We start from the raw sequence: 11413 nt of genomic DNA on the forward strand, positions 1-11413 counted from the left end.
CTCAGCCCCGCCGCTCCCGCCCCGTCGGGCCGCTCTGGCCGCACCCCCAGGCCCCGTCCGGCCCTCAGCCCCGCCCCGGCCCGCGGCGCCATGTCGGGTGAGGGCAGCCGCGGGCCCACACGTGACGCGCCCGGCCGCGGCCGCCTTTAAAGTGCGGCGGGCGAGCGGCGCGGGCAGCGCCCGACAGCGGCCGCAGGTGAGCGGGGCCCGGGAGCGGGGGTTCCATCGCTGCCCCACTGCCCATCTAACTGCTGGCTGCTCCGGCCGGGCCGTGCTGCTGGCGGGGTGAGCTGAGGTGAAGGGGCGATCGGGCTGCAGTGACCTGCCTGGCTCCGGCCCCTTCCCCAGCACTCGGGATCGCATGTGCTGCTCCTCGCCTCTTTCCCCGGCTGCCGGGCTCCCTCCGGCCTTTCCGCCTTGGCTGTCCCGTGGCCCCTCAGCTGTTCGGGCGGTGGATGCAGCCCCGGGTGCCCGCCTGGCCTCAGCCTGATGCCGTGGCCCTGGAGCAGCGCCGTGCACCTGTGAGAAAAATGCATCTGCTGCAGCCGAGTTCAGTCTGGAGGGTAAAACTGAGCTTAGGGGAATGCAGACTGCACACTCTGTGTGTCGGTGTCAGCTCAGGGCTGGAAGGAGTTGGAACACAGATTCCATGCTCTGTGTGTTGGTTTCAGCTCAGGGCTGGAAGGAGTTGGAATACCAACATCATAAAAACACAGTAGGTGCATCCGTGGTGAGCATCAGAAGTGTGCTGAGCCACGGATCTTTGAGCTCTGCAGTGTGACAAAGACAGGAGCAGGGGTGTTGACAGGTGTTAAAAATTGTCTTGCTTTGCTGCTGTTCTTGTTGTTTAGGCTTATTTTTTTTCTCTTAGCAATAACTAGAAGTATCTGCCAGCAAATCTGTGATGCATATCATGGTAAGGAAGCTGTTGCCTGTAGACAATCTAAGTGAGCCTTTGTCATGTCTTCATGATTTGTTATTGCTAGTAAGATAAGGAGCTTTGCTCAACAGCCAATCTCATTTTATAGAGACCTGAACCCTTTTTCCATGTGATGGGTGTTAAAATCTCAAATCGGAAAACAAAGCTCCTTTGATTTGCCTGCAGGGCTGTGCCATGCTTGCTGGAAATGCGATGTTGGGAGCTGACAGCATGTGATTGTGAGCTGCTAGCTCGATCACTAATGTGTGCTTGGGGATAATTCTCCCAGATTAATGCATGCTCAGAGTCCTCTGAGCCTCGTCAGGGCTGTGACTGTGCACCCAGTTGGGTTTGCTTCACTTGTCAGTAGGTCTGTGGTGTTGATTTTTACTGCAGCTGCTGTGTTGGTACACAAGAGAGCTTGGAACAGAAAGCCTGCGCTTCTTTCTCACATCTGCTGCCAGCTGGACAGGTTCCTCAGGTGATAAAAGCAGACTTTCTCTCAAAGGGTTTTGCTTGATTGGCAGCTCCGGTGTAAACAGTAGAAGATGAGTTCAAAGTCTTCTTGGCTGAACTAAACCCACAGACCTGATGATAAGGACTGAGAGTGTGATGGTTCACGCAACTGCTTCCCCCAAAACACTCTCCAAAGTTGTGTCATACTTGGACAACATGCTGCTTCCCAGTGAGAATTTTAAGTTTTGGCAGGTACTAAAGCAAATAACACAGATCCAAATATTGTGGTAGCTCTTCCATAACTGTAATCCCTACCTCATTTTAAAGGCACAGGATGGGACATTTTGCAGAGCTGAGTGGAGTTGGGGATCCTAAACCTACTTGTACCACTGACTTGCAGTGCTGTTTTGCTTTCTGTAACACCAAGCAAGCACAGCTGATCTTGTTGCAAGACAGGGAGATGAGGATGGTCCCTGCTGGCCTTGTTTCCAAGCAGCCACAATTGTTGACAAAGGGAACAGCGTGTCTGGTGAAGAGTTGAGTGTGGGCAGTGGGACTGGCATAGGGGACAGTTGTCTGTGGAGAAGGCTAATGCTTGGAAATGCAGGTGTGAAACCAGCAAAGAAAGCAAAGGACAGTTTGTGGGGATGGCCTGTTCAGAAGGGATTCTGTGCTTTGTTTCTGACACAGCAATAGTTTGTGCAGTCTTGAGTACCTGCCCCATTAGCACTGACTTTCCTACCTACATGTAAAGCAGTGCTGCCTTTTGGGCACAAACAGGATGGAAACAGTCCAAGAAGCAGCTGCAGTAGACAATAAAAAATATCTGCCGGCATGCCTGAAATAGGGGTCTCCTCAAGGCAGGTCTCATAAGCTCTTGGAGATCTGTTTCACACCCAAGATAGCTCAGCTGCCTTAGAAGGCATAAAATCAGCAGGATGGCTTCTGTGGTAGTGTTGGAAACATAAAGGTTTAATAAAAGGCAAAGTAACAAACTCTTGACAGAGAAAAACTTGAGACAGGTGCAAGAGGTTCTTGCTCCTGGTAAAACACCTCACAAAAGCCATTTGTTTCTTTCTCTTCTTTTTCTAGTAAATTGCTCAGGTGGAACTTTTGGCTCCTGTCCAGCTGGCTATCCTTAAGTTTGAGGTGAAGTCCCCCAGGTCTATGAGGTGTCTTTTCTGATTGAGGAGAGAAACTTCTGGGCTTATTTCCTCTTTAAGGGGACAAAGGAGAGTTTTGTCACTCCTTCAACAGGGAGCACATTCCTATGCATGCCCAGCCCAAGGCTACAATCACTATCAGCACTATCTAAACATGCTTTTTCCTGTGTTTTCACCAGATTTCCCACTACGGCTTACAGTGAAAGGTGGTGGATGTTGGGTCTCGGCTTCTTCAGTCTCCTGCTGCTCACCCCAGCAGTGCAGACACCCACGTACCGACCATCCTCTTTGTGCTCCCTTCTGCAGAGCTCCCACCATGGTTAATGAGACCCAGCAGAGCTGCAGCGGCAGCTCCAGCTCCAGGTCGGATGGCGGCAGCTCCAGCGGCAGCGAGAGCTCCAAGGACAGCTCGCGCTGCTCCACGCCCGTGCTGGACGCCGAGCGGCACGAGCGGCTGCGGGACAAGATGCGCCGCCGGCAGGACGCGGGCGACAAGTGGTTCTCCCTCGAGTTCTTCCCTCCACGCACGGCCAATGCTGCCGTCAATCTCATCTCCAGGCGAGTGCTGCAGGGTACGAGAGGGGAGGTGCCTGTGGTGGAGGGCAGGGAAGTAGCTGACTAACAGAGGCAGGCTCTGCTCCATGCTCTGTCTCCCCTTCCAGGTGACGAAGCAGGTAGTGGGGCTGTGCTTTCCTGCTGAGGAGGGTAATGGACACCAAGTAACGTGTCTTCCTTGGAGGCCCTGAAGAGTTAAGTGTCACGGTGGGATTGCTGAGGGGCCAGGTTGTTTCCCCACTCCCATGCCCTGGGAAGATGGAGTAAGCCCAATGTCACGTTCTGGGTCTGAACCACAGTGCTGGGGCAGAAAAGGACCTAGTAAAAGCAGAAATCTGTTTCAGAGATTTTGGAACTCTGTCTTGATGGACAGAGTTCCAAAATCTCTGAAACACATTCCCATTTCCTTTCAATATTCATCCAGCCACCATGGTTTGTGCCTCTGTGTTACAGTTTTAGCCTCTGACACAGGTATCCACATCTGTGTGCTAAATGAAAGCTGATAGGTCACAGCAGAGCTAGGAGTTATTCTGGAGCCCCAGGAGCCACCATGGATGTACCTGGTGGAGAAAAGAGTATTTCATAATTCTTTTTATAATTGCCATATGTTGAACAGAAGGGCCTGTTGCACCTTGGGGCAGGCGAGAGACAAGTTGGGGAAGCCCTGTGGCCTCTACAGTTCAAGCTGGCAACAGAGGGGGCTGCAGCATAGTCTTCTGTCTCAAAAGGAAAGGGACTTGCATTGCTGTCTGTCAGAAGCTGTGTCAGTCTATCAGAGCATGCAGGGAGAGAGTCTGTTGTACAGAGAACACCTCCATTGCCTCTTCTATGAAATTGTAAGGATGGCTTTCCTTATTTACATCAGCCACTTGCTAAACTCTTGGTGCAACACTTTAGTGGTCTATCCTGTTGCTATCATCCAAGCTCTCTCTGCCTGCTGCTGGCATTCTAGTGAGCAGGATACTCAAGGCACAGGGAGGGGATTTGGCTGTCTGCTGTAGGCTAACTCAGCTTTAAACCCCACAGGTTTGACCACATGGGAGCAGGTGGTCCCCTCTTCATTGATGTGACGTGGCACCCTGCAGGGGACCCAGGATCTGACAAGGAGACCTCTTCCATGATTATTGCTTACACTGCAGTGAACTACTGTGGCCTGGAGACCATCCTGCACATGACCTGCTGCAACCAGAGCAAGGATGACATCACAGGGCACCTGCAGAAGGCCAAGAGGCTCGGGCTGAAGAACATCATGGCCCTGCGTGGAGGTGAATCCTTCTGTCCTGGGATGTTAGTGCAGAGGTTGTGCTGCTGTGTCCAATTCCAGAGTAAAACCAAAAAAATATTTGGGGGCTCCTTCTGCAGGAATTAAATGCTGAGACTGTTTTACCTGAGCCCTTTGTTAGCAGTGCCTCCAGCTCGAGGGCAGACAAAACCAGTCCATAGGTAAAACTGCAGATTTGGGAGTTCACCTGTCTTCCTTTTGGTACCAGATTTTTACAGAACTACCAGATCTGAGTTCAGCAAACAGACCTGTGGATTTGTTCTCTTTTCAGATCCTGCTGGTGAGGAATGGGAGGAAGAAGTGGATGGTTTCAACTACGCTGTTGATCTGGTTAAGCACATTCGCAATGAATTTGATGATTACTTCGACATCTGTGTGGCAGGTAAATGCCTTCTATTGCAGACTGTGCAGGGTCTGAGACAGGGAAATCAGCTCAGCAGTCCCTCCCTGGACCTGAGCTGTGACAGTACAATCAGATTGGATACTTCCTAATTTCTGCATGTTGTCCTGACCACCATTTTTCTTTTTTTTTTCTCCCTTCTCTCCAAAGGCTACCCCAAGGGTCATCCTGAAGCAGAGAGCTATGAGGCAGACCTGAGGCACCTGAAGGAGAAAGTCTATGCAGGAGCAGATTTCATCATTACACAGCTTTTCTTCCGACCAGAAACCTTTCTCAAGTTCATGAAGGATTGTCAAGCCATTGGCATTACCTGCCCCATTATTCCTGGCATCTTCCCTATACAGGTGAAATCCAGTAATTTGGATTTAGGGAGGGAATAAGGATTTAGGATGTTAGGTATTTGTAGGTTGGGGCCTGAGAGAGGTCTGTAAATGTCCTCCACAAAATTTTAGGGAAGAGAGACTGCTGAATGTAATAAATGTGTTGGTGGTAGGCCAAATTAAACTCTTGGGCTGCTAATAACAAGCTGAAAAGGTTTGTTGTGCCCATATGGCAAAAAGGGATGTAAAGGATAATGGCCTGCAAGTCCTGAGTATCTGGGCTCAGGCAAGAGTGTGGGGACAAATACCTAAAGTGACTGTGTTACCATCCTAGAGATGAGGCCTGGGAGTTGATTCCAGAAGCCCCAGTTCTAAATCTCCTGCCACAAAAATCAAGAAGTACCTCTGTTAGTGGGATGGCAAAAAAGGCTCTTGGAAAAATGATAATCTGCATTCTCATCCAGGGCTACCACTCCCTGCGCCAGCTGGTGAAGCTCTCCAAGCTGGAAGTGCCCCAGGAAATCAAGGATGTGATTGAGCCCATCAAGGACAACGATGCAGCTATCAGGAACTACGGGGTGGAGCTGGCAGTGTCCATGTGCCGGGAGCTGCTGGACAGTGGGATGGTGCACGGGCTCCACTTCTACACCCTCAACCGTGAGGTGGCCACCACCGAGGTGCTGAAGCGCCTGGGCATATGGAATGAGGACCCCAGGTGAGCAGAATGCCTTGGATTCTGTTAGTTCCACTTGTCTGTCCGTCTGTCCATCCCTCCCGTCTACTGAAGGTACAAAATCCCTTCACCAGGATTTTTCTTCTGAGAAGCCTTAGAAAAGAAATGTAAACAGTAATTATCTGATTGTTTGGAGGTTGCTTACCAGCAGGTGCATCTTTGATTGGTTCCATGTGAATTGTTTTTAATTAACGGCCAATCACAGCCAGCTGTGCTGGACTCTGAGTCTGTCATGGGTTTTTATTATTATTCTTGTTGAAGCTTCTGATGTCTCCTTTCTCTTTCTTTAGTATAGTTTTAGTATATATTTTTCATATAGTCAGCAGAGGAGCTGTGTTAACATCTGCTCATCCCCTGCAGGCGGCCTCTGCCCTGGGCAGTCAGTGCTCACCCCAAGAGGAGAGTGGAGGATGTCAGGCCAATCTTCTGGGCCTCCAGGCCAAAGAGCTACATCTACAGAACCCAGGAGTGGGATGACTTCCCCAATGGCCGATGGTAAGCTGGCACCTGCTCTGGAGGTCCCAGTTGTGGGTTTCTCTGGGTCTGGACTGAAGGCACTGAGACAGCAGTTCATGTTCACACTCAGGTGTTTATTATTTCTTATCAGTAAAACAGTCTCACTGCTGTGAGTTGGGCAGCTTTTCATTAGAAGGCACAAAATGGCCAACGATCTGTTGGTACAAGGGCTTTTCAGACTAAACTGTCCAATTAAGAGCTGACACCTGGATTATTTTCCCTTTTCACCCAATAACTGATCCCAAAGAGCTGCAATGGGGACTTTTCTGCCAATTACAAAATGCCACCCAAACCCATGGAGAAGGAAGAAGAAGAAGCATGGAGAAGAAACCCAGGACAACACCCTGTGCCCTCCATCTTGCTGCCACCCACAACACACTAAAAATCCCAAAACCTCAATTTCTCACCAAGTGATAGACCTACACTACTCTCTATAATCTATTTCACACCCTAGTGGATTGTAGTCCAGTCTGGAGTTTATGAAACTTTCTCCATGAATGAGGGTCAGAGTCAGTCACCCCAGAGCAGACACAGAAATATTCCCAGTGCCCTGGGTTTCCACAAGGTGCAGTAAGGCAGAACTGTGGTAGGAAAGCCCCTGATGTCCTGGGCACACCTGAGGTAGCTTTACCAAGTGGTCCCCTGTTGCTTGGATTTGAGTGAGGTGAGATGAATAGCACCAAGATTTTGGGACTTTTTGTGTCAAGGTGGGTTTTGTTGTGTACTTCTCTTGCTGCTTGGCTCTCTTCCTGCATCACCAAACCAGCTCATTTTCCTCAGTAACTTCAGGTCCTCTTCCCTTCCAGGGGTAACTCCTCCTCTCCAGCTTTTGGGGAACTGAAGGACTATTACCTTTTCTATCTGAAGAGCAAGTCTCCCCGTGAGGAGCTTCTGAAGATGTGGGGAGAAGAACTGACTAGTGAGGAAAGTGTCTTTGAGGTGTTCACATGTTACATCACTGGAGAACCCAACAAGAATGGGTACAAGGTGAGAGGCCAGGAAGGGATGGTCAGTGGGCCACAAACAATAATGCATATTTCCTCTTGTTCTTGGTGCCACATTGTTTTTCTAAAGAATTAGCACTTCTCTATCCAAAAGGATTTCCTGGTACAGTGGTTGAAGGGGGTCCAGCAGCCAGAGCTAAAGCTCAGCATAAAAGAGTATACAGGACCAGTATTGATTGAGTTCAGCATTCTTAGAGTTGTGCATATCCTAACCTTGAACCAAACCTGGGAGTTCTCTCCTGAAGCAGCCGTGTTTGAGACTGTTAAGGCACTGCTGAGTTACCTCAACACCCAGATGGAAATCCAAGGGTTGTTACATCCATTGTGAACCATCCTTTCTCCTCGTGGCAGGTCACGTGTATGCCTTGGAATGACGACCCTCTTGCTACTGAAACCAACCTCCTGAAGGACCAGCTGGAGAAGGTCAACAGACGAGGAATCCTGACCATCAACTCCCAGCCAAACATCAATGGCAAACCATCCACAGACCCCATTGTGGGCTGGGGGCCCAGTGGAGGTTATGTTTTCCAAAAGGTACTGTATTTCTCTGGGCTAGGCAAAAGAGTTTCACTGCTTTGGTCTCTGTTAGGCTGGGAGCTCCCATCCTTACATCCACATAATCTTTCTGCACCTTATTGCATTCTTGGTGAGATAAGGCAAACTCCTTTGGTGTCTTAAAAGCCATAATGCCATTTCTATGGCTATTTCCCCCCACTTCTGTAGAACATCTGTAGAGTTTCATGGTTTTATTCTTAGCAAGTAATGATTGGTAACTTATTTCTAGAGCAGGCTGTGACATTTTATATATATACATATGTGCCTGCCCCCTGCATCTGATGCAGTGATGCACAAAGCACCCAGATTTTTCACACAATGGGAATCAATGAGGTAGTATCTCTACCACCCAGCATCTTATGGTGATAAATAGATATTTAAAAATTTCCTCTGTCCTTCTGTATGTCAGAGGTCTCCAGAGTTGCCCCCAGCCCATGCACTGTGCTGTTTAGACTGGTCATGTTCTTCCCTGGCCTGCAGTCATGCCTGCCTCCCCCTGTCAGGCATTTCAGGCCCTAGAAGGGCTGTGACAGGAATATCCCATCAAGGTAAATGCCAGGCAAGTAGCTCCAAATGGAAGACAAAGCATCCTTGTTCAAAAGGGATGCAAACCAGTAAAACCAGAGACCAGCAGATGGCAAATGCATTTATGTTTTCAAAGGAAGAAATTCCCCTGAGGTGAGGGAAATCCATCATCTCCCGCAATTGCCAGGAAATGGGGGGAGGGGATGCAGTTGTTGGGAGCAGCCAAGCACAGACTTTGGTTATATAAGCACACAGGGAGAATTGGGAACAAAAGATGAGGACAGGGAGTGGTGGTGCTTGGGAGAGGCCAGCTGAGACCCCAGAGTTCTGCTCTCACCAGGCTGGGCTGCCTTAGCCAGACACTGCTGGAAAATGAAGATTAAGCTCAGGCTTCTTCCAAGCTTCCTCATGCAGCAGTTGTGGTAACACTGGAGTTTGTTCCTGCTCCTGGACTTACCTGGATGCAAAACAGGCAGCATGTAGCTTTCTTCAGTGCACTGTTCTGGGCTGTTCCCTCTGCTCTCCCCAGTTATTTTTCCCCTATTCACTTACTGTAGAGGCTCAAGCAAGAGTAAATCAGTATGTGTTTCTGGGGATGAACATACATCCCCAGACTCTACAAATGTCATTGTTTACCTGTGTGTGTCCAGTTCTGTTGTGATTTAAGGTTCTGATTCTCTTCCCCTTTCTCCATCCCTCCCTGCAGGCATACCTAGAGTTCTTCACCTCCAGTGAAATTGTCAGGGCACTGCTCAAAGTGCTGAGGAAGTACGAGTTGAGAGTGAACTACCATATTGTCAATGTCAAGGTAAGGCCACTGTTCACAGGACACTTTCCTTTCACCACCCTGGGTGAGACACAAATACCAAATACTCAGACATGAGGCTGGTGAAGGGAAAGTAAAGCACTTCAGCTGTGGTGTGCAGCAGCTGGTCCCTAAACAAGGAGAGGGTAAATACACTTTTTCCAACTAACTCAGTCCCTTCTCCAGCAGTTGCTTCAGAAAGGTTTTCCTTCCTTTGTCAGGGTGAGAATATCACCAATGCTCCAGATCTGCAACCCAATGCTGTCACCTGGGGCATCTTCCCAGGCAGGGAGATCATCCAGCCCACTGTAGTGGATCCTGTGAGCTTCCTCTCCTGGAAGGTGAGTCCTGCCTTCTGTTGCATACATTGCTGTGATGCCCTGGAAATTCAGTGTCTGATTTAGTTTTAGTTTCTGGCACTCCTCCCTCCAGTTGAGGGCTGTTGCTATATTGGCTTGCTGAGGTCTTGCTCCTCCTGCTCCCTCAGCTCCAGCAAGAGCTGCTGCCAGACACAAAGCACCCAATAAACGGGGACTGAGAGCTGCTACTGTTACTGTACTGTAAATTCTGATAATTTTCCCCTCTGGTAATTTTCCTGTGCCAGAAATGCTGGCAGGGGAACAGAAACTCTCCTGTCAGCTGTGCCTATGCAAGGGGATTCTATCAGCAGTTACCAAACTGGAAAAGAAAGTGGCCAGTGGCTCTTCCTCCCCTCTTGCACATACAGGGGCAGCACTGAGCCATCCATTGTACTGCAGTGTGTCTCAGCTCTGAGCACTTGCTCCTGACTGGAAAGCAAAAGCTCCTTGCTCAGCTCTGAGCATTTTTACTGTGAAGAAACAAGCCACAGTCTGGCCAGTGATGTGTACCTAAATTAAGTAACATGAAGATGTCTCACAGCTGCCCACGTTTGTTGTTCCTGTGGCAGGATGAGGCCTTTGCACTGTGGATCGAGCAGTGGGCCAAGCTCTATGAAGAGGAATCTCCCTCCCGCATGATCATCCAGTACATCCATGACAATTATTACTTGGTCAACCTGGTGGACAATGACTTCCCACTAGAAAACTGCCTCTGGCAGGTCGTGGAGGATACCTTTGAGCTGTTGAACTCTCCAACTCAGCAGTGAAAATTCTTCTCCTAATCTCTTACTTCCTCCTTCCATCCACTGACTTCGGGGAATGCAGCAGCTCCTGTGTGACAATGAACACACTCCCACACCGTGAGCAGGGTGGTGCTCTCATCTACCCACACTTTGTGCTCCTCTGTTCCCACACAAAGGCTGCCTGAGCCATTCTCACTAAACACTAGCCAGAAAGCCAGAACTGCCTGAACCTCTGAGCCGAGGCTCCAGACTAAGCCCAAAGGCTGGGGTCTGCAGGATGAAGAGCTGCTAATCATGGTTAAGCTAATTACAGTAACTGAAGAACACCAGATTCTGGTAACTTTCCCCTCTGGTAACTTTCCTGTGCCAGAAATGCTGGCAGGGGAACAGAAACACTCCTGTCAGCTGTACCTGTGCAAGGGGATTATATCAACAGTTAAAAGCCTGGAAAAGAAGGTCAAATTGCTTTTATATTGCACTCTTAAAATATATTTCACAGTTGATCATCAGGCACTTTTGCACTCACTCCAGAAGAAGGTTCAATTTTCTTCCTAACTTTTCTCTTTGTATTGTATTTCCTGTTTTCTTTTTAATAGGACTATGGGAATTTCCATTTGGATAAGACTAAGTAGGAATCATACTATTTCCTAGATTACATACAATAAAATACATGCATACAAATGTATCTTTTATTAGGCCATGTTCTATAGCAGAGACTCATGTTGTTTGCTAATTAATCACCTGGCAAAAGGGAAAGCTTTAAGAAAATCAATTGTTTCTAGGGCAGTTCTGCCTTCACTTTCAGTGCATGTCCTTGGTATGGCCCAAGTTCCATGGGAGAGTGGAGAAAGTGTAAATCCTCGAATTTACCAAAAGTAACCAGCTACACTATTGAGCTCAATCCTGCAAACTCAGGTATTCTTTTCAGGAAAAGATAGTTTATCTTTCCTGAGCTAAGCTTATCTTTCCTGACCTAATGCCTCTTAACAGCCTCAGGCCCCAAGGCGTTGGAATAAGGGGTTGGGGAAGCTACTGCGGCTGCTTTGTGTACTTAACAATCCTGCAAAGCTGCCACGGG

The 11413-nt window shown here is 48.9% G+C and overlaps 1 protein-coding gene across 2 annotated transcripts; it reads left to right on the top strand.

The window, feature by feature from the left end:
* The first annotated feature begins 72 nt into the window (after positions 1 to 72).
* Positions 73 to 11020, top strand: MTHFR (methylenetetrahydrofolate reductase). 2 transcript variants are annotated; one of them, XM_059487389.1, is made up of 12 exons: positions 73 to 196; positions 2845 to 3096; positions 4120 to 4358; positions 4647 to 4757; positions 4926 to 5119; positions 5560 to 5810; positions 6189 to 6323; positions 7151 to 7331; positions 7700 to 7882; positions 9135 to 9236; positions 9455 to 9574; positions 10162 to 11020. In XM_059487389.1, the coding sequence occupies exons 2-12, from the start codon at positions 2855 to 2857 to the stop codon at positions 10357 to 10359; spliced, it is 1956 nt and encodes a 651-aa protein (XP_059343372.1). In that variant the 5' UTR covers positions 73 to 196; positions 2845 to 2854; the 3' UTR covers positions 10360 to 11020. The 2 variants fall into 2 exon arrangements, with proteins under 2 accessions (XP_059343372.1, XP_059343373.1); XM_059487390.1 differs by lacking the exon at positions 73 to 196 and adding an exon at positions 3201 to 3287 and having other exon boundaries at positions 3037 to 3110.
* The last annotated feature ends 393 nt before the right edge of the window (positions 11021 to 11413 follow it).

This window comes from Ammospiza nelsoni, chromosome 22 (genome assembly GCF_027579445.1).
Source record: "Ammospiza nelsoni isolate bAmmNel1 chromosome 22, bAmmNel1.pri, whole genome shotgun sequence".
Classification (NCBI taxonomy): Eukaryota; Metazoa; Chordata; class Aves; order Passeriformes; family Passerellidae; genus Ammospiza; species Ammospiza nelsoni.